Source organism: Liolophura sinensis, chromosome 8 (genome assembly GCF_032854445.1).
Source record: "Liolophura sinensis isolate JHLJ2023 chromosome 8, CUHK_Ljap_v2, whole genome shotgun sequence".
NCBI lineage: Eukaryota > Metazoa > Mollusca > Polyplacophora > Chitonida > Chitonidae > Liolophura > Liolophura sinensis.
This window is the reverse complement of record NC_088302.1, coordinates 50,453,654-50,477,237: the sequence shown is the minus strand read 5'-3', so window position 1 is coordinate 50,477,237 and position 23,584 is coordinate 50,453,654. Positions and strand designations below refer to the sequence as shown.

The 23,584-nt window shown below is 39.1% G+C and overlaps 1 protein-coding gene across 1 annotated transcript in view; it reads right to left on the bottom strand.

Moving 5' to 3' along the window:
* The window catches only part of LOC135473643 (polycystin family receptor for egg jelly-like), a 50,413-nt gene extending 27,066 nt beyond the window's left edge, over positions 1–23,347 (bottom strand). Inside the window, exons 1-19 of the mRNA XM_064753507.1 lie at positions 23,225–23,347; positions 22,562–22,833; positions 21,995–22,154; positions 20,944–21,030; positions 20,386–20,553; positions 17,539–17,736; positions 15,582–15,817; positions 14,518–14,655; positions 13,515–13,659; positions 13,047–13,184; positions 11,307–11,498; positions 9,000–9,197; positions 7,769–7,920; positions 6,281–6,424; positions 5,121–5,277; positions 3,314–3,553; positions 2,434–2,879; positions 1,480–1,731; positions 594–742 (exon numbers count right to left, since the gene is read on the bottom strand). Of these exons, the coding sequence (XP_064609577.1) occupies positions 594–742; positions 1,480–1,731; positions 2,434–2,879; positions 3,314–3,553; positions 5,121–5,277; positions 6,281–6,424; positions 7,769–7,920; positions 9,000–9,197; positions 11,307–11,498; positions 13,047–13,184; positions 13,515–13,659; positions 14,518–14,655; positions 15,582–15,817; positions 17,539–17,736; positions 20,386–20,553; positions 20,944–21,030; positions 21,995–22,154; positions 22,562–22,833; positions 23,225–23,276 (3,524 nt within the window). The 5' untranslated portion in view covers positions 23,277–23,347. The remainder of the gene's footprint in view (positions 1–593; positions 743–1,479; positions 1,732–2,433; positions 2,880–3,313; positions 3,554–5,120; positions 5,278–6,280; positions 6,425–7,768; positions 7,921–8,999; positions 9,198–11,306; positions 11,499–13,046; positions 13,185–13,514; positions 13,660–14,517; positions 14,656–15,581; positions 15,818–17,538; positions 17,737–20,385; positions 20,554–20,943; positions 21,031–21,994; positions 22,155–22,561; positions 22,834–23,224) is intronic.
* Between the last annotated feature and the right edge of the window lie 237 nt (positions 23,348–23,584).

The following is a 23,584-nucleotide window of genomic DNA, read 5'->3' as shown; positions in this document are numbered from 1 at the left end:
GGTGCGAGTGACGCGACACATTTCCATGGCCTTTTAGCCATGTGTGCAGGAGGTGACACGACACATTTCCATGGCCTTTTAGCCATGTGTGCAGGAGGTGCGAGTGACACGACACATTTCCATGGCCTTGTAAGAATTATTAGGTATTCACATTTAGGTCTGTTTCCACCCCTCTTCAAAAATAATAAAGGCTGTATTATTTGTTGTCTTGTCTTTTAAATTGCACATATCATAGTCGTAAATTTTAAGTACGAAGGAATCAGGGCTGAAGAACACATTATCCCAATGTCTATCAGTATAACCTATGTCTAGAGTATTGTTATCTATTTATTTATTTATTTATTTATTTGATTGATGTTTTACGCCATTCTCAACAATATTTCACTTATACGACGGCGACCAGCATTATGGTGGGAGGAAACCGAGCAGAGCCCAGGGGAAACCCACAACCATCCGCAGGTTGCTGACAGACCTTATTGTTATTTAACATCAATGATAATTGCTCATGCATCTTGAGTATACTCCTTAATACAAGCCAGTTTTATGTCAGTTTACACCAAACCGGTTGCCCTAAACAACCCCAAGACAAATACCTGTCTTCGATAGACGAGGGAAGTACTTCAGGTGGGAAGAAAGAGGACACAACGGCTTCCAGCTTGAGAACACGACCTTGAGAAACTCTACGAAATGTTCCCCCAACAATGGCTACATGCACTGCCGGCTCAATCACAACTATGTACCCCTGTGAACAACATAAAACAGACTGAAGCTATACACTGGGTGCTTAGAACTAGGCATACATACAATGGTCAATGACCCATATTTACAGTGCTACCTCACTGCAATGTCATATTAATGACACCAGATGCAATTACAATTAATCCAATCATGACGCATGGACAGTGGGCAGACCAGTGCTTGGCCTGAACCCTTGAGAAAGTACAGTAAATATATTAAGATTTGCAAGTACCAATACTTGTCCTGAGCCTTGAGGAAGTAAAGTACATGTGTGTGCACTAAAGTTGACAAGTAACAGTGCATGGCCTGACCTTTCAGTCTCTGACATTGTCCGACTGCAGATGGCAATACGAGCACCATCAACTACTTATCATCCAGGATGGCAACACTAACAATGACACCGTGGGAATTCACAACTTCTCTGTCCTAGTCTGGGGTTGAACCTATACCCTGTGTGTCATAGTTGAAACACAACCATCCTTAACTAGTTGGCCACAACCCATTTCCCTCACTCAGTAACTAGATCTTCTCACATCATAAGGAAGATCTAGTTCCCACATCATAAGCAGATTACATGAAAAGCTGAACTATCATATTTTTATTCCTTTTTTTTTTCAGGCTGAGAATTTGTCTCATTTAGCAAGAAAAAATATTTCAAGTTGTTTTTGGAACCACCTTCTCATAAAGATTCAAGATAAAGTAAGTTGTACCCTCAGCAGTTTGGACACAGATCATACATACAGAAGCACTAGCTTTAACTTCCACATCTCCAGGGGTAATGTTTAAGTGGAGATGAGCCTCAACTTTGTACAGCCCCGGGGGTAGCATTTTGGGGAGTATCACCAGACTGGACTCGTCCGTGGCCGTCCTGGACGTGAAGATAACACGGTTGTGAGGATCGGGCTGTGGGAGGAACTCCGTCAGGAAGTATACCCTCCAATCCCACTCCTTAGACAGTACATTCTTAGCTCTGCATGCTATATTGACATCACTCTGCAAACAATAATTCAGGTTTTATGTTTGTCATAGAGGTCATGTTGGAAACAAAAATGATTTTTTTTTGGCTACTTTAACAATTCATTAACATATTTCTATGAGACTTGGTGGCCACTTTGGCACTTGATCAAAAGGAAAATAATTTAATGGCAACTATCAACAACACAAATTAAGGGGAGATAATTCAAGGATAATGCAGGCTATTTACTCAACAATTACTACTTCAGCCAGGTGAAAGATTCATACAACAGCGTACTGTGTACACAAAGAATCCACACAATAGAAATCATCATAGCCAAAGTTCATTCATATAATCAGATGTCCCAAGGATAATTGTAGACTGCTGTACAAACACTGTGCTATTACAAATACTGATGCAGTTGTCTGCTAACATTCCCTACATTCTTTGTGTTCAAAAACCTTTTTCAAAAGATCACAAAAGCATGAATTAAGACAGTACAGATATTACTTTTTTTTGTGTATGTGATTTTTCAACTAAAATTTGATGATGAAAATGTGATTTAATACTACTTTTTTCTGACACAATATGTTTTGTTATTAAGCTCTATGCAAAATGTATCTAAACAATTTCTTAATTACAGCATAATTTATGGGGCTCAAAAGGCACCCATATTAAGAAGCTGGACTTGAGCATGTCTTTGTACTATACCACTGCAACAAGATCATTTGCTACCTTACCAGAAATCTGATGTCCACTGAGTCCAGGTACACTTTTCTGTCCAGGTAACTGGGTTGTAAACTACTGACGGCCAGACTTGTAGGACAGGCATTATCAGTGATGACTGCCACTTCAAAGTAAAGAGCATAGGTGTGGTAGTGCGAAGTTGCCACTGCTGACAAGTTATATAAACCCATGTAGGAGAAGCGGTATGGCACCACATATCCGATGTGTCCGTCGAGACTGTACGAGTCGAGGAAGGTCAAATTGTAGGTAGGATGTTCAGTGGCAATGTCGTTCACAGTGGCCAGGTGTTTGTAGCGTACTTCGATGTAGAAATCGTCGCCAAAGTCCATGTAAATGACAGTGTCCTCTGGACTAGCCTCCATGAAGAGAGCGATGTAGAGATCGTCAGTGTTGTATCCAACGGGAGAGGAAGCAATCAGCTGGACCCCACGAAGGATCACTACAACATGAACGTGTCCTCGTTACAGAAGACAATGGAACTAATTTCTCAAATCACAATTACAATATTGCTCTATCTTTCATGCAATAAAACTTCACAATATTGCTTCATCTTTCACACAATAAAGTACACAACATGGCTCCATTTCTCATACAAAAAAGCTTACAATATTGCTCCAGCTTTCACACAATAAAGTTTACAATTTGGCTCCAGCTCTCATACCAGAAAGCTTACAATACTGCTCCATCTTCCATGTAATAAAGCTCACAACACTGCCCCATCTTTCATACAATAAAGCTTACTACCTTGCTCCAGCTTTCATACAATAAAGCTGAAAATATTCCCTCAGCTTTCATACAGAAACCCCATGGTATTACCTTTCCATGCTATAAAACACATGGTAGTAATCTATCACACAACTAAACTAAGCGTACCTTGGTCACACAACGGTCCCGTAAAACCTGGTTCACACACACAGTTAAGGCCGACATGATTCTCGTAACAATCACTTAATTTGGGACAAAAATTGATCTTGCACATATAGCTGTCAGCACAGGTGACAGTGTTGTCTACAGAATAGCCCTGACAATAGCGGTGGCACTGGAATTCCCGGTCATGATCAGGGAACCTCCTCAGGTACTCGGCACCCGAGTCACAGTAGTGAGACGTCGACACTGAAACATCAGCAAAATATGTTACCCTAAATTTCGTTCGCCAAATGTGCATTTTAACAAGTAAATAAATGTCACAAAATATTATTTTTGGTGCTGAAACTTACAATTTTCTAGTAGAATATCGTCCCATGTTCCATGTAAACCTCAAAACACCTTTCCAAAGTCAACAGAGTTCTCAGAATGAGGTAAAATGGGCAAGTTAGTCATGGACAAAATTTATCGTCATTTAGGGTAATTCAAGAACGTGTATGTTCGAAGTGAAGTTCTGTGGGACAGCAGATTGCTGGAATACATGGCACCTGTCCTCCTTCACATGAAAGACTGATCCATCAACCATCTCACTTCACACATTTCCAAGTGTGTCTGTTTACAAGTCACAGGAGTTGAAATTACTGTAACTACAACATGTCACTGAGCAGTGTTCTAAGATATATACTGGTCCTGCTTCACATTGGACAGTTCAGCTGAATGAAAGAAAATATGATCAAACTGTTCGACAATTTGTTTTCATGTGAATGAAAAGAATTGAGCCAAAGCCATACTCTCTAAATTATTGTTTATACATGTGGGTACAGACACTGTTAACTGAGCCAAGCTGTTGAGAAATCAAAGGTCAGTCAAACCTATTTCTGTTTAGCTCGCCTAATCATGCCAATGACAGTTCCACTTGCCTTGGACTAGCACACAAGTGTTAAGGTCAAATCACTAAAGAGTATTATTTCACTTTCATCTCTGTCAAAGGATTTGTTAAAGGACACATCAAACATTTGTTTTCTTAATTTGTTAACCTACTGTTTAGGATGTATGCTAACTTAGAAATAAGCTTCTCAGCTTTCTTCTTGGGGAGTAAAATCTTATCACTAGCAGCTGCAGGACATACCACACTCCATATCTACCCTGTTACACCAACATGAATCTTAGAAATATGATATCAGTCACAAATGTAACCACCATCGGTCACAGGGCATCCCAGCACCTCCATCTCTACGCTGTATCACACAAATGTACCTCAGATGTATGATATCAGCCAATAATCTTACCAACATCAGTCACAGGGCATCCCAGTACCTCCGTCTCTTCACTGTATCACACAAATGTATCTCGGAAGTATGATAACAGCCAATAATCTTACCACCATCAGTCACAGGGAATCTCAGCACCTCCATATCTACACTGTATCACACAAATGTATCTTGGAAGTATGATATCAGCCAATAATCTTACCACCATCAGTCACAGGGCATCCCAGCACCTCCATCTCTACACTGTATAACACAAATGTGTCTTAGATGTAGGATATCAGCCATTAGTCTTACCTCCAGCAGCCACAAGGAATCTCAGCACCTCCGTCTCTACACTGTATCACACAAATGTATCTCAGATGTATATCGGCCCTTAGTCTTACCACCAGCAGTCACAGAACATCCCAGCACCTCAATATCTGCACTGTATCACACAAATGTATCTCAGATGCATGATATCGTCCACAGAGCATCCCAGCACCTCCATCTCTACACTGTATCACACAAATGTATCTCAGATGTAGAATATCAGCCACTGATCTTACCACCAGCAGCCACAGGGCATCCCAGCACCTCCATGGCGATCCCTTTCCTCAGGCTATTTTGACCTGGCCTGTTATACTCCAGTCGTAGGTAAGATGCTACAATTGGTATAATCCAGAAATATGCCAAACCAGAGGGGGGACGACCTAGGGTGAATACCTAAACAAAGTAAGGTAAATAACCTAAAATTTACAAAAAATTAATTCAGGTACTGAAATTTACATATCTCTCACAGGATATCATCCAACAGTCCCTTAACCGTCAAACCATATTTCTAAGATCAAGCCTCAGAATCCGGAAAGATGTACAACTGATACACTGTAAAAATTTTATGTCATTGACTGTAATGATACCTATGAGCTGATAAAATTCCTAAGAGAAACTATAGTTATGTCTTCTAAAACAATTACTTAACAAAACAATGTTATTGACAAATACATTCATGTAAAGTACGCTCATGACTTTCGTACGCTCATTATTCAAAAGAGACTACTTACCCACTTACTTCACTAAAATACCAAAAATATACAATACACTGCACTAAAGCTGCATATACTCTTTCTGTACTATAACCATTAATAATGCCTGGACTCCTTCTGTAACAAGTACCTTTACCATAATCACTGATTTTCTGTTCTGTTTTATTTATTTATTTCATTGGTGTTTTGCGCCGTACTCAAGAATATTTCATTTATACGACGTCGGCCAGCATTATGGTGGGAGGAAACCAAGCAGAGCCCAGGGGAAGCCCAGGGACGTCCACAGGCTGCTTTTTCTGTTATGTAAGAAGTGCACTTAGTTTGAACATTTCAATCAATTTCATGATTATCACAACTTTGATTTCCACAGGTGACATTGTAACAGGCATCCAATTACGTCTGAGGTTTACGTATTATCAACATGTCCAATTTCCTGAGCAATCTCCAGTTTTTACTGTCCGTTAAGATAAAGAAATGGTAGGGAATGAAACTTTGTGCCTCTCTGACTACAAATAATTGGGACTTTTTTCTTGATCTTCCACAACATCTATGTCAGTTTACAGACTAAATAAAAAGTGCAAAATATTTTCTTTCTACAGGAAATGAGAAATTATTTGGAGTGTCAATCTGTGTACAAACACCTACAAAACCTTTTTAGGTATTAGTTTGGGTGGGTGACATACCTGTTGATTTTCTCCCAACTTATCCAGGACTGGGTGGTAACCAACATCATCAGTGCTATAAAATAGCCAAAAAGACTGGACTCCAGCCTCATTCCCGGAGCTGAAAATAAACCCTGTGATGGTCAACTCGTCCTGAAAAGCTACCTGAAAAAAGAAAGCCAGCAATCAGCTTAAATTAACAGCTGTGGTGTAAAAAAAATTATTGGCTTCAAGGAAAGACTGATGTGAAGTATTTATTTTATTTGCTTGGTGTTTTATGCTGTACTCAAGAATATTTCACGGCGGCCAGCATTACAGTACCTATAGGAAAACACACCAGAAGCTTCAACAAAAATCCTGTATAATTTAACAAGACAGGACATTCCCCACAGACCAGCGGTTACCTTTGCCCAGACAGGACATTCCTCACAGACCAGTGGTTACCTTTGCCCACATAGCACATTCCCCACACACCAGTGGTTACCTTTACCAAGACAGAATATTCCCCACAGACCAGTGATTACCTTTACCAAGACAGGACATTCCCCACACACCAGTGGTTACCTTTACCCAGACAGGATATTCTCCACACACCAGTGGTTATCTTCACCCAGACAAGATATTCCCCACAGGCCAGTGGTTACCTTTACCCAGACAGGATATTCCCCACAGACCAGTGGTTACCTTCACCCAGACAGGACATCCCCCACAGACCAGTGGTTTCCTTTGCCCAGACAGGACATTCCCCACAGACCAGTGATTACTTTTACCCAGACAAGACATTCCCTCACAAATCAGCGGTTACCTTTACCCAGACAGGATATTCTTCACAGATCAGTGTTACTTTTAACCAGACAGGACATTCCCCACAGACCAGTGGTTACCTTTGCCCACACAGGGCATTCCCCGAAGACCAGTGGTTTCCTTTACCCAGACAGGACATTCCCCACAGATCGGTGGTTTCGTCTGCCCAGACAGGACATCCCCCACAGACCAGTGGTTTCCTTTACCCAGACAGGATATTCTTCACAGATCACTGGTTACTTTTAACCAGACAGGACATTCCCCACAGACCAGTGGTTACCTTTACCCAGACAGCACATTCCCCACAGACCAGTGCTTACCTTTACCCACACAGACCAGCGGTTACCTTTACCCAGACAGCACATTCCCCACAGACCAGTGCTTACTTTTACCCAGACAGGATATTCCCCCAGTGGTTACCTTTTGCTATGTATTCAGGGAAGTGCAGTATGGTAAGAAGTGAAGACCAGTATGTTTACCTTTACCCTAACTTGGGATTCCCCACAGGGAAAATAACAAATAAAAATACCAAATTTTTGGTATGTATTCAGGAAAGTGCAGTATGGTAAGAAGTGAGGACTAGTATATTTACCTTTACCCTAACTTGGGATTCCTCACAGGGAGAATAACAAATAAAAATACCAAATTTTTGTTATGTATTCAGGAAAGTGCAGTATGGTAAGAAGTGAGGACTAGTATGTTTACCTTTACCCAAACTGGGGATTCCCCGGTGTTATCATCATGAAGGAAGGCGTTCATGTCCGGGGAGCTAAGTATGATGTCATCGGCTGTCCCGGAGGAGGAGGTGATGGTGTAATAGGGAGGGAAAGGTCCAGCCAGCTGAGGGACGGCACAATCTACAACAACAACATCACACTGGAAAGGAGTTAAGAGATGGGCATAGACCTGGCAGTCACATGCTTTTCTATGTCAGTATTGATATCAACAAAATCTGCACAACTTGAACCATGAAATTCTTCTTCAACATAATTAAACATTATTGGTATCTCATATGAAAGATTGAATTCTGTTTTTCTCTATCACATCATGTCCTGTTTGGAATGAAAATTTCAAAAATCACATTTTTCTCAAATCTTCAATAATCTGGAAATTGTGACCAAATAATATCATTCTTGTGATTGATTGAATGATTGAACATTTGTACACTATGTCAGCCATAAGATGACTAGGTTGAACCCAATGCTGACATATTTATTGTGCCACATCAGTGGAATACTATGCCAAGATTCACACACAACACTCCGACTTTTCACGGTATACTGGACATTATTTGGCCTACTCCATTCCTTTTGTGTGTCAGGCAAGCCAAATACCAATAATATCAATTTTTAATTTTAGCGATGACCCATGATGGGTTTGAACTTTAGCCATGTTCTCACTAAGTGACAAGTCAAAATATAACGTGACAATCTCTGTTTTGTACAATTTGGACCAAAAGGGATTGACAGTTCATATATTTTGATTTTGCTAAATTCTGCAAGTGTGTGACAAATTGGGCCCTGTGAAATTGGGTATACCAGGTGGGTGCTGTTGTATGTCACCCCAGGACAAAAGATTTGTTTAATTGTTGAAAAGAGCAATCTGCTTTGATTTCTCAGACTGTGATACTGCCTGTATAGTCTAAGTCAGGTAACATTTGTATACGTCAGGTACAACCGCCATTTAGCTGTAACAAGCAAGGTGTATCGCTTCAGAGGTTTTTTAAAAGTGTAAAGAATATACACTCTGGATTGTGATATTGCGAGAATAATGCAGCTGTGGTTATTATCTCTACATGTACACATGTTTTCCTATCTTGCTACTTGTTATTTGACCTGCCAGCGAAAGAAGCCCTTGGCTAATTTGAACGTGTCTGAAACTTACAAACATTAAATCAAGATTTCTTAGTTTCCAGGAGAGTTATCCCTGTACTCACAATTGTCCAGTTGTTTACAGATGTATCCTGCAGTAGTGGAGGCTTGAGGGCCAAAGCCCCAGGCCCATGCCACATCTTTATCCATGTAAACTACATGTGGTTCAGCTAACACCTCAGGAACTTCACTGTGGAAGTATGTTCTGTCCACCCAGCTGGCATCTGACCACCTCTCCCTCAGAAGTTTTGTACCGCTCAGACCTAAAACAGTCATCTCACAAACCAAAATCACACACAACACAATTTTAGAAAACAGATTTTTTTTCTCCTAAGAATTGACAGTTTAGCCATTGTGACTCGGAATTTTTTTTTTGCATACATTGTGTACGATGTCCAACTGGACATTATATATCAAGTTTACATTACAAGGATACAACTACATTTTGATTTAAAGTTTTAAACTTTCCATTCATGTATTATTTGGTTCCATTAACAGTGAATAATTATCTATCAGGGTTCATACATTACCTATTATCTATTCAAAGAGCTTTCAAGGAGTTTTTTGGTCATTTTCAAGGCTAGTTTAAACATACCATGGTGCAAATTACAGACTATATTTTAAATCTGAATTATAGACGCTTTAATTTGCATGCATGTATATTGAATAGTATGCTTGCTTCTGCAAGAAATATCTGCCCTTCACCTCTGTAATGCGACACATCCTTTGACCGGGCCTTGGCTCAGTAAAAAAAATGAACACCATATATCATTATGCAGGGCTTCCTCTGGGTCAGTAATTTTTTTTAGCCAGTCACTTTAGCCACTCATCAGATTTTGTAGTAAACACTATTTTTCTTCAGCCATACTTCCTTAGTGGCCACGACTCTTGTAGGTCTACTTCTGTAATTCATTTTTATCTGCCTTGGTATAGCTGCTAGAATCAGTTTGGTCTCTTCCAGCTTTATCTGGAGTTTATCAAACATTACATTTAGAACAATTGCCCTCAAAATAATGGACCAATGCTTGGCAGCATGTTTTTGTCTTATGAAAAAAAAAATCAATCCTTTTTTCAACCTATCTGAAGGATCCTAGTAAAATGTCATTTCCTCGATCTGAAAAATGTGTTACGAAATTAATTTGTAACTTCAGTTTATTTAACTGTAACATTATGATCAGTACATTTGAGTAACACAGTCTGACAGGAGAAAACCAGACGGCGTACACATTTATGTATCGGCACATATTCTGAAACATTTAATTTACTTCGGATCCCCCAAAAAGTAGTTTATTAAGTGAAAAAGTTTAAATTTTTCATAGGAGGTAACTTCATTTACAGGTGTAACTCTACCTTGATTTATTTCCCTTGATAATTTTTTCTTTTTTACAATTGGTGATGAAAGGCATTCCCCAAAATGCCATGATTCTCATTCGTTATTTAACAAAAATTATTTCAAGCGTTATTTAATGTAAGTCAACTTGCAACAATGCTAACCCCCTTTGTACATTTCTGTCTAGTAATGACCATACAAATATGTTGTTGTTTGGCCGAGATGAGGCCGTTTGAAATGAAAGTAAGTGGATTATTTTCATTAGTAAAATTGCGAAAATGTGCTAAAAACCCCAGAAAACTCTCATGGTAGATTTTGTATAACTTTTATATTTTTTCTTAAGTAAATAAATTTGTAACCAAAAACATTTGCATTTTTCAAATTTTATCGCCTTTTCAAAAAATTGTTCTAAATTTGCGACAATGGCGAGCGCCAGCGGTAGCCCTGATTATGGGAGAATTATCGGCGAGCTCCCGAAAATTAAGCTCCCAATATACAGACTTGGCGGTCAGCAGACAATATTTAAGTTCGGGACAAACTAAGAGTTTCCAGGAGTATTTGTCTTTTTTAAGGACTTTCAAGTACTTGAAAATGAAATTGTATTTTTCCAGCACTTCAAGTTTCAAGGACTGTGCGCACCCTGTCTATAATACTTCAGCTCAACATTCCTAATATTTATTTTTGAAGCAGAAACTACTTTGAAAATTGTGTACATTTTGGAATTTCATCAAAATCAACAAATACAGAACGTAACTGTAAATGTAGAAAGGGTTGAGCAATTCCATTACCATAATTCTAAATAAACAAGTTGTACTTTTTGTGAGGCTCTGAAGTTCACTTAACCAGCCAAAAACATTTTTTTTACCTTGGTGCAATAATCCCATTACTCATGTGCATGCTAGATTTAAGGTCACCCTTTTATAAGTGCTTTAAGCAAACAACACGTTAAATCACTGAACCAAAATAAGTTTATCTTACCTTATTACAGGTAGATATAAAAGGTTGACGAATTAGGGCAATTCAAAACCAGAGAAGCTCCTACCTATGAAAAAGTTGACGCTGGCACCTGTGAGCTTGCGTCTGAGGAGCTCAAACTCCTGGTTGCTATGGATGGAGGTCAGCGTGGCTCCATCAATTGCACAAGTGGACATGGCTTCACTGTAAGTCACTGGAGACCGCACTATTCGATAACACTCTTGACCAATTTTCTCATAGTGAGAGAGGCATACAATTTCTGAAAGTGAGAGAAAGGGGAGATAATTTTGGCGCACGAGGCTAGATAATCACAGGACAGCATACAAGTAAGTTCACTTGTGGGTTAAATAACCAGTAACAGACACAAAGTCTTGGCACTTTTCTGTTCATGGTAACAATCTAATCAAAATGATGTCCTGGAAATTCAACCTTTGCTGTTCACCCCTCATCACAACCTCTCCATGTCGGCTTATAGTACTTTACGAAAAAAAATTAATTTTAATTTGAAACTGAGGATGCAACATTAAGAAATCAAAATATGCACATTGTGAACTTCGATTCTGTTCATCAATACAGATACATATTACAATAACATGCATCCACACCAAACCCTTGTCTTTTTCTTTGCAGAGTAATAAATGTGTTATTTTTATCATCATTAGGTCACACAACTACAGTATCTGCTTTGTAACAGAATATTCCCATTCATGCTATCACATGTACAGTACTCAATCATTAGGACAAATACATCTTACACAGAAATACCAAGGCCCGAGGTAAAAACACATACAGCTCCTACTGGACACAGAATCAGATCAGTTAACACTATAAAGGGATGAGGCAAGCAAATCTTTTTAGCAGTGGGTAGGTTTTATAGAGGTGTTAGATAACAGCCTTCCTCATGAGTAATGGTAGCGGATTAAGGAAAAAGCTATTGTTGAGGAAGTGAAGGAAAGTGGCACATGCAAAGGTAGGTGCAAGATGTCCTAACGACACTGGAATAAAATATACAAACCTCCACTGCTGATGTAAAGCCTGGGGTTAACAATAATAAATACAAATTGTACACTGCAGCATGGGGTTGTCTTTTTCCTAAAAATTTTCACGCTTTACTGTGACAAATATTTGTACCCGCATAATACCCAGTAATTGTATTCTGAAAAAATCTTCTTTGCTGAAGACACTTAGACACTAAGAGCTACATATTTCCACTGAACACAATCAAAAAACTTCTGAATTTGCCTTTCACTAAAGTGAAAAGTTGAGGAATTAACAATAGTGCAGTCAAATATCTCTTAACATCTATTCCCTTAGTAGGTTATTGCTGATCGGCCACAACCATCTTACACTATGAGTATATCCAAAGGTTTGGGCTCTTATATTCAAGATATAAGACACAGCCAACTTGAGCTTTCATCCGGAAATCTGAAAATTGGTAGGTTTGGCTAAAACAACAGAATGACCAAGACGCAGTCTCCTATCAGGCACATGTATGTCTCTCTTATATACATGAATGTGTTATTCTAAAAACACCATTATATCATAATAACATGCAGAAAACAAAATGTTGTTTCTTAATAATACATTGCCTTCATCCATTATGCTGGCCCCTGTCATGTAAGTGAATATTCTTCAGTAACGCTTAAAACATCAATCAAATAAATAAATACATAATAATACCTTAGCAAGATTCTTTAATGGTTTTTTTTCCTGCACCTTCTTTCAGATCTCGTTCACGCGGAACCACAAGCCCAACAACATAATCGTAACTTAGACAAGATTATACCGTCTCTTACTTACAACTCACCATGGATACAGGTTTTCCCATCTGGTCCCATCCTGTAATCAACATCACAGTCACACCTGTAACTCCCCGGAGTGATCAGACAAGTCTGGGTACAGCCATGATCTGCTAGCACACACAAGTCCATCTGCTGAATGCTCTCTGAAAAGTACATGGCAAACACTTAGACAGGTCACCCATAAAGCATGTTTAGGATCTTGTGCAAAGAAACTGCTATCTGTTTTTATTTTCATTAAAGTTCTCATACATCTTTTTGCCGAGTTCTGTCACAGACAACATAATGGTACTATTGTATCAGTTGTTGTGACTGTAACTAAATCTTCTATCTCAATAAAATAACCACTCTTATTCGCATATTCTTTTTGTCTTTTGCTTCTTGGGGAAGGAGGAAGGAAGCTCTGTATTTTGGGGGATATTCTGTGCGTTTGTTTATACCTATGGAGAATGTGTTGCTAATCATATCCCGTCTACCTGACATATAGCCAATGACATCCCAGAACAGCTGCGTTGATGTGTCCCCTGTTGTTACCAGGCTAGCAGAAAAGAGCATCGTCTCCACCGGGATGTTCAGTACAGCCACTACAGGGTAATCAGTGCCCGGTGCTATCTCAAATACCTACAGAAACAACAAAGGTTAAATAAAGTCAATGTGCATCAAGAACAACAAAAGACAAGTTGGACTCCAGATATGCACAAAACTCCAGATATGCACAAAACTCCAGATGTGCACAAAACTCCAGATATGCACAAAACTCCAGATGTGCACAAAACTCCAGATATGCACAAAACTCCAGATATGCACAAAACTCCCGATGTGCACAAAACTCCAGATGTGCACAAGTACACACTTCCATACTTCTCAAGTGTACCATACAAGCTATAATTATTAGCTACTAACACAAATGGACTTTAAAAAAGTCTAGTTTGTTCTGCTACAGATACATGGAGACATTGCATGATCTGTTGTTTTCCAAACTTTTAACAATACCTGTTGAATTACCAGCGACTGCTTGAAGCGGCCAGGATGACCTAGCCAACACAAATGCACATCCACTGTGTACTTAACCTATCCTCTCATGCTGAGTGCATGACCAGGATTGTAAATCTTTCACAAGGCCAGAACTGAAACTAAACAGCAAGTTTCTGGCTTGCTTGACAAACACTGAAACCACGAGGTCATCATATAATTTTGCTCAGAGAATAAAATGGGAAGAAGTAGCTCAATAGATGGCTGAATTAAGCATACAAATAACTTGCTGCTGACGAAATTTTATGTACAACAGAATTGTTTCATAAATTTTTTAGCACTTTTTTATTTATTTGATTGATGTTTATTTATAATGAGTGTTTTATTTATAAAATTTAATTGTTGTTTAATGACATACAAGAATAGGTGAATTACACAATGGCAGTCAGTATTACACAGTTTACATGTACACAAGTTAACCAAAATTCTCATGACTGACATGTATACCTTTTGTTGACCCGACTCTGTGTAGGTGATCAAGTAACTGTTAGCGCTGTACTTGAAGGTGAACTTGTTTGGTCCAGGGCCAGTAGGTGTGTTCATAAACATCACTGCCTCAATCACCATTGGCATATCAAAGATCACCTAAGACAGAAAGCTTAAAAATGTGAATAAATGCTTTATGGAAATATATTTATGACAGAGTTAAAATAAAACGAAAGCCATTTTGTCCTGACGTGCTTGGTAACTCTAAAAATCAACTTTTAATCTGGATTTCTTCCTGGGCCATGGTCACCACAAAATGGCTGAAATATTGCGGATGTGGCGTTAAGCCATAATCATTGATTCATTGATTCATTCATTTATTCCTAGGCCATGGGATACACAATGTTAAAAGAACACCCGTACCTTATGCCCATATGGTGTGTTCTCAGGTTACAGAAATAACTGAGTCTGATAGGTTAAAACTGATAACAAGGTGGCACTTTTGATATTCTCAATTAGTGTGTGCAGTTTTCCTTAATTTGAACTGCAATATCTTGGGTATGCAACATCACCAAAACAAAACGGTATGCTTTCTGAACTTTTTGTGGGATACTTTGTCAATGAAGTATACATTTGTTGGAGCACTGTCCTTTCTTTTAAAGGCTCAGCCAAACCAGCTGAGCTACAGATACAATCAAGCAAGCAAACTCACTGGCCAGGGACGACTAGAGAAAACAAATCTTACATAGCCCCGAGAGAAAGCCAAGCGCCCTTTTGTAGGATAATGTTTGTTATACAAGCACCAATACTTTGTAGGTACATATCTGGTATCAAAACTGACTGGTACAAGATTCTCCCCATTGCAGGCTGAAATACCAACAAACCAAAATTTAAAATGATAAAATGCACCAGCTATCTACAACTGTGCAAACAGGAACTTCCTTTATTACATTCAGTGGTTGAATTAAGTGCTTGCTACAATCCAAAGGCTTCAGGTGAAAATTCCAACAGGTCTACCTTAAGACGCGAATTAAATTTTTGTCTGGCATTTTTTTTTAAGAAAATGACCTATTTTACCAACAAACCTCCATGTAGGGCCCCTTGGTATGATATGGCCAGGTAAATACGGGTTTGAAGCCATCGTCTCTTTGGTAGACTTCAGGTGAGGTGTTCACATAGAAATGTGGATCCTGTCCAAACCGGCCATTAACCAAGCTGTTTCTCAGATAGGAAGAGAAAGACCCCTCTGTTACGTAATGACTAGAAGAGAGGTGAGTCGAGGGAGCTTTGTAATAACCTCCGACCAGGCGACGGCTTTGTCCTGTACAAATATATAACAGGTGACATTATTCTACAATGTCTACAGGTGTAGAGTACAAGAGGGGAGTATTCAGTTCAAGCTCTTTTGTTGCTAAATGTGAAAAATGTTAGGTAACTTTTGTTAACATTAATTTAATTAACTGTGTTGTGTTCTGGAGACATATATGATACCTCTTTCTGTCAGGAAATTTTTTAGTTCTCAAAAGTCCTCCTCAATATATTTTGTGAAACTTTTTTCACCAATACACCTCACAGCTTGCTTAATTTCCATAACTGACAAATCTCACTGTTCTGGCCAATTTCTGTGACAAATCTCACAGTTTTGCCCAATTTCCATCCCTCATACAACTTACAGCTCTGCCCAATTTCCATCGCTCAAACACCTAACAGCTCTGCCTAATATACATCACTCATACACCTCACAGCTCTGCCTAATATACATCACTCATACACCTCACAGCTCTGCCTAATGTACAGCACTCACACACCTCACAGCTCTGCACAATTTCCATCACTCATACACCTAACAGCTTTGCCCAATTACACCTCACAGCTCTGCACAATTTCCATCACTCATACACCTCACAGCTCTGCCTAATATACATCACTCATACACCTCACAGTTCTGCCCAATTTCCATCACTCATACACCTCACAGTTCTGCCCAATTTCCATCACTCATACACCTTACAGCTCTGCCTAATATACATCACTTATACAACTCACAGCTCTGCCTAATGTACAGCACTCATACACCTAACAGCTCTGCCTAATATACATCACTCACACACCTCACAGCTCTGTCTAATATACATCACTCATACACCTAGCAGCTCGGCCTAATATACAGCACTCATACACCTCACAGCTCTGCCTAATATACATCACTCATACACCTAACAGTTCTGCCCAATATACATCACTGATATACCTCACAGCTCTACCTAATATACACCACTCATAAACCTCACAGTTCTGCCCAATTTCCATCACTCATACACCTCACAGTTCTGCCCAATTTCCATCACTCATACACCTTACAGCTCTGCCTAATATACATCACTTATACAACTCACAGCTCTGCCTAATATACAGCACTCATACACCTCACAGCTCTGCCTAATATACAGCACTCATACACCTCACAGCTGTACCTAATATACAGCACTCATACACTTCACATCTCTGCCTAATATACATCACTCATACACCTCACAGCTCTGCCTAATATACATCACTCATACACCTCACAGCTCTGCCCAATATACAGCACTCATACACCTCACAGCTCTACCTAATATACAGCACTCATACACTTCACAGCTCTGCCTAATATACAGCACTCATACACCTCATACCTCTGCCTAATATACATTACTCATACACCTCACAGCTCTGTCTAATATACATCACTCATACACCTCACAGCTCTGCCCAATTCCCATCAATGACAAATCTCACAACACTGCCCCATTTCCATCAACAAATCTCAAAGCTCTGCTCAATTCCTATCACTGACAAATCTCAAAGTTGCGTCCAATTTCCACCACTTACAAATCTCACAACTCTGTCTAATTTTAATCACTCACACACCTCACAACTTTGCCCAATTTCCATCACTCATACACCTCTTAGCTCTTCTATGTGCCAAATATTATCAAGCACAGCATTAAAACACTAATAAAATAAATGTTTTACTGGAAAAGACAAAATGCTCCTTACTTCTGTCAATCCTGCAGGTAAACCTTGCCTTTTGGTTCTGGGCCCCTGACATCCATCTCCAGCCTAGGTTCTTGTTGAGAATGGTCATTGGACGAACGGCCAGGTCATAGGTGGGATGTCCTGTGGCCCAGGCAGTGAAGTCCACCTCACTGTCATCCATCCAGTACCTGTACTCACCCAGGTCATTCCGTACCAACCCTGTCAGACACACACATGGCAAACTTTGAGTATAACTGATAAAAGAAAATACTACTGTAGTGAGACAGGACTAGAAGCTTTTCGAGTAATTTATACTACGCATTAAGACACGCCATGAGAAACCTAACATGGCCAATCAGTATTAGTCAGAAAATAATAGCATCTACTAAACACAAGTGTCTACACGGCCAGACTGCATGGTGACAAACAAACATCTGGTGTAACCCAAAATTCAAGTTATATTTATGATGAGCTGGAACAGAGTGAAAAATTCTAATAAATGCAACCATATGCATGAAGAGATATGAGCAATATATACACCCAACCTAACCTCAAGGAATGGATCATTTTGGCTGGACACCTTGTGGCAATCCCAGCCTCACCAAAAAAAAGTCTAACCAGAAGCCAGTGCAACACTTTCCCACATGACTGATCGCATTACCTCGCCTTATTTCCTTATCAGATAGCTAGCTAAATGTTCATGATGTTAAATGATGTCACAATATGGCATATTAAATCAGTTTCATGAACTTGAACAAGTCATTGTATTGTAGCGATTTTGTTTATATATATATATCTTCTTAACGATACAGATATCCCAGTTCCAAATCACACCATTTACTACAGGGGAAAGCACAATATTGGTAGCGTGAATCACCCAGTGTCGAACTCTGGAACAATATCTGTATACTGCTGGAGACGTTCGCTACTATGGATTCTTTTGAATGTCAGCTCGGTCAGTCCGTGTCATTCAGTAGTATGTTTGGGAAAACCACTAGTTAGCTCTGAACTTCGAATAACCAAGAAAAGTCCGATTTTTAAAGTTCAACAAACAGCAGCAACAGTTTTATTAAAATAGAGTGACAGGAGTATGTTGATATATATATAGGTAAAAGTGCCAGTACTGTGTACAAGCACAACATCTGTACTTCAGATGGTTCAGATAACTGTGTTAGGGATATCTCAGGGAGGTATTAAACCTAGTACTGCTGTGATAGTGGTATGTCCTACTGGTGTCATATAGACAATATGTCAGCCATGTGTGGGGACATTATCCGTAAATAATACTTTCAGGTCTTCTCTGGGAGTAACAGTTCCAGAATTGGTCCAGTAATAACTTGGGAAAACGAGTTTCAAATTCTGGGACTCGGTGTCTCACTGTGCTGAAACTGGGAATCCCAGTCCCACGATTGCTCAGGGGCACTTATGCACAAATTCTCCCAGTATAAATGTTTCAGCTCATACTTGGGAATTATAAAATTTTGGTCCAGAAAATCCCAGTGACAAACTATTGAGATATACTGTCTCAATCATGGTTGGGAATATCAGTCTCACAGCCTGGGAAAGTCAGTCCCACAGCCTGGGAACACTTGTGTCACAATTTGGAACTAGCAGTCCCACTGTCTCTAGGTATGCTCTAAAGCTGAAATCCCACTTCAGTGCTGACAACTTATCTAGCTACCACTTTACACTGCTTATATACATGTAAAATACCTGCCTTAGAAAGCTAACTAGGTGGAAATTTAGATGTTAGCACGACGGTGGTCCGAGATCATCTGGGACTAAAAGTGGGAATTTGCCCGGTATTTATAGTCTACGCTCATAAATATTCATGAGTACCAAGGACGGTACTCAGAGCACTGATTGGCTAATACCAAAGTAACAACATCTGTGTATAGAAATACTATACATGTACATGCGTATCAAATGTCATGGCACATTTTTCTTTCTTTTTTTTTTAATAATGGAAAGATGAACAATAACTTGTAGGTAGAAAGGAGATGAGCCTGTGGAGTGAAACTATTTACTTTCGCAAATACAAGTTAATGCCCCTTTTGAAACTCTTCAATATGAGTTTAACACTAAAAGATGTCGTAAAGTAGACAACCTCGTCTAGCGGCAGTTCACCGTGAACGACGATCGTGCGCGGCGAAGCAACAACAACAACCACAAAAATGATTTAGTGTCTTAAACTTGGTATAAAGGACGTTTTATGCCAAAATCATGCCACAGTCAGTGAGTACTAATGTTGTTTTAACTGGAAAGATGCCGTACGTGGTTTGTTACAGCAAGAATATGTCCAAAAGTAATGGAAACGCTACTCGAATTTGTCACTTCAAAATATTAACAATGGCGGATGTTTCGCCAAACTTAAGGTCGCTAAAAAAAAAATGTTGTTAGCAACCTAGCCAAACAATATCCGATCACCAAGCTTGGAGAGAAACTCCTTCAACATGTCAGTGTATTATACGTGAAATATGGTGTTCTAATTAAGTCATCAAGTGTTAAAATTCTTACGTTGGAAGGGACAGGGGTCCACGGAAACTGTGTCCTTCAAAAGTTATATTAAGGCGCCAAAAACAACTTGCTCTCATGAGTGCACAAAATACCCTGTCTCTATATATGTTAAAAATATATATATATATTTCAAAATATTCCACAAAAATTCTAATTTAATTTAAGGATATGTCTAACCCATAAAATTTACATTCTACCGGTAAAACCTGTGTCTACGTTATGGACAAGGCAGAAAATTAACCCCTAACCTCCCATGCAATTATATGAAATAATATACTGTCTCTAGCAAAATCGCCACAGTATTTACACACTACAGCTGTACACAGCACCACACTGACACTCCCACAGTACCTATGATCCAGGTGCTTCCTGGCGAAGCAGCTGTCAGCTCTGTGATCATTGCATCCATCTCAGCTTCTGAGCGAAAAGACACTAAGTTACCTCCCCTTAGTGCACAGCCAGACTGGGCCAGAGCTGCTGTTTTCAGGTTGCTATTCCCGAATGCATATGAATCATTTACTGGAATGTGAACGCAAAATTCACCATAGTATTGTACTACACACAGAAACACCATAGACCAAAGTTTTCCCAATTTATGGCATTACAGTCTAAATCAACAAGATCTTCAAAAATATAAAAATTTATGAGAAAACAGCAACCACTGTTTTTAAGTTTTTAAGTATCTCTTTCACAAGATCACACCAAACCCAAACAAACACATTAACACAACCACCCAAATCAAGATGTCCCACTGCATTCGCAAGAGGAGCAAGAAAATGGACTGAAAAGTTTAGTGAAAGCAATAATGGATTTCTAATTTTGACATATCTTGCTCAAAGTATTAATTGACATGCAAATAAACCAACACATAGGTTCAAATCAATATAAAGCCTAAGAGCGTGGAGTTACCGGCCTTGCAGAATCCATACTGAAGCTGTTCACCAGCACCACAGGTAGGGTTTGGGTAGTGGGTTGGAGTCTGTGGATTAGATGCACCTGTCATACAACACAAAACATCTAACTTCAGCTGGTTCATGTTATTCCTTTCTGCAACAATAATAGTTCTGCAATTCTGGTCTATATCTGAATACAATCAAACTTTTAGAATGGAAGTATATATTATATAAAGAAAAGACTTTACTAAAGACAACAGCTTTTGGGTCACGTCCATTTTTTTAAATAGAATTTTTCTAACTACGCTTAAGAACTGAGAGCTTATCTTCCTTGCTGAGATTGTACATGTTATTTTTCTGGGCCCTCTTTCACAAAACTTCATCAACCAAGTTTTCATAACTTCTCTCGCAAATGACGTTGCCATCTGGCATTATAACCCAGGCAACGTCTTTTATGAAAAAAGTTACAAAAAATATTACCGACGAAGTTTTGTGAAAGCAGCCCCTGCGCTTTCTATTCTGTAAGGTGTAATTTGAAGTTTTACAGCCCACCATGACTCAGCAGTTCAACTCAGCAGTTCCTGAATGGCAACCAGATGTTTAACAGTTACAAACTTTGAAAAATAGGACAAAATAGTCAACGAACTGATATAGTATTTCTTATGGCATTACACCACCTGTCCACAAAGGCTCTGAAAGAATACAATGAAAGCCATCACTTACCCATCAGCAAGGTTTGTTACTTATTTTCAACTTAATAATGCATGAAAACACTTGGGACTTGAAATAAAGCAATGCTGATACAATGTGAGACGCAACAGCATACACATGTATTCTAAATAACCATACACTAACTAATGTTCATCACTAACTTGCTCATTTTTCCTGACTGGAAGAGTTCTGTTCACTATAGAAAGAAGCTTTAATGTTTGCTTGGATGGTAGGATGATACCCCACTGGGAAAATGAAAGTTTCTGCACCAGAAATAATATTTTGTGACATTTATTTGCCCCTAAAAATGCACTTTTGTGGGCGAAATTTTAGGCCCATTAGGGTATCTGACTTACAGCTTGACAGCACTAGATCTGCTCCCATACAAGCACCACTGATCGGGAAAATGGGTCGCACATGCAGACGTAGAGCGGTACAGGTGACAGGAGTCGACAGGTAGAGTGTAGGTAGAGGACCAGGTGATTCCATCTCTGTGGCTGTCAGACCAGGAAATACCTGTAATAGGTGATTTGGAGAGACTGGCATTTGGAGATTTGGAAAACTGTACAACTTTCACCACAGTACCATGAGTCATCACTTTTTCTATTAAAACACAAAATCATGAATAGTATAATAGATTGAGGATATAATTAAGATTTTCCCCATAGAAAATTGTCTTTAATATACATATCTCCAATGAAATAATATATCTCACACAAAATAAAAGAAATTTGAATTTTCGTGTTATTAAAATAGGCTATATCTGAGATTTTTGGCAAAAAATCTGTAATTGTTAATGACATCAAAGATGACTGTAACTATTTTGACTAAACTAGTGATAAAATGTGACTGAATTTGCGCTGCTTTTTTCTTTTTTTTGGCTAAGTCTCCTGTATAACCTCCTTAATTATGAACTTGAGTACCTTCACAGTATATTTGCCACTTGGGCCAGACTTTTCCTTGTAATAATACCACGTGAGTTGTTCCGTATCTGAGGTATAGCTGAGGACGAACCCATCCAGGAAATGGTTCAACAGCCCCAAGCTCACTTTTGGAAGCAGTGTCACAGCCAGAACAGTGTCTGACAGATCGGTTTTCATGAAGAGGTCCCCGATAGTGTGGGTCGCAGGTGGTCCAACGCACCAGTCTCTGGACGGTTCTGTCCATACTGTGCTAGGACACTGGCCCTTACACACTGAAAAATAGGCCCAGGAATACTTTGAACCAAACAATAAAGCTAGGCTACAGACAAAATCTAATCACAGAATGCCTTGCTGGTGAAACCAGTATTAGTGTCAAGTCATTTCCAAGTTTACAGGCTAATGGATGATTAACATTCAATATTGTGGTTAAGTGGTTTAGTGGTTTGCAGATGGCAGGGGGGTGGGGGTGGGGGTGGGGGTGGGGGCTGGGTCGAAAAGATGCAATCGACCAAGAAAAGTAATTTACATGTTGTATAATTCAATCACGGTTTATGAACAGAAACAGAAATGTGCAGTGAAATATAGATAACCACTTAAATATGTTAAAGATAATAATAAGAACTTATAGACATACTCTTTCCTGAATACTGGCATCCAACTTACTTGCACATAATGTGAGAAGAATGCAAGCTCCAGAGACTGTTTGCCACAGCATTTCATCTCCTATAAGCTTCTCTAGTCAGATGACTTCATCACCACACAATCTCACCTATCATTTTTATGCCTGAAGTCAAAATATACCCGAGAAAACAAAAATAGAAAGTCAATTCTATTCTGAACACCACATGATGAACTACAATATTATCTGCAAGACTATAGACAACTGAGCATTTCTCCTTCAACTATTCTAAAAAGCTAGGCAAATAATGTCTGGACATATAGTATACTATATGGAATACTAGTACCACCCATGCATGAGCTACCGTTGGCACAGAGCACTTTGGCACGGTCATCAACTGTTAG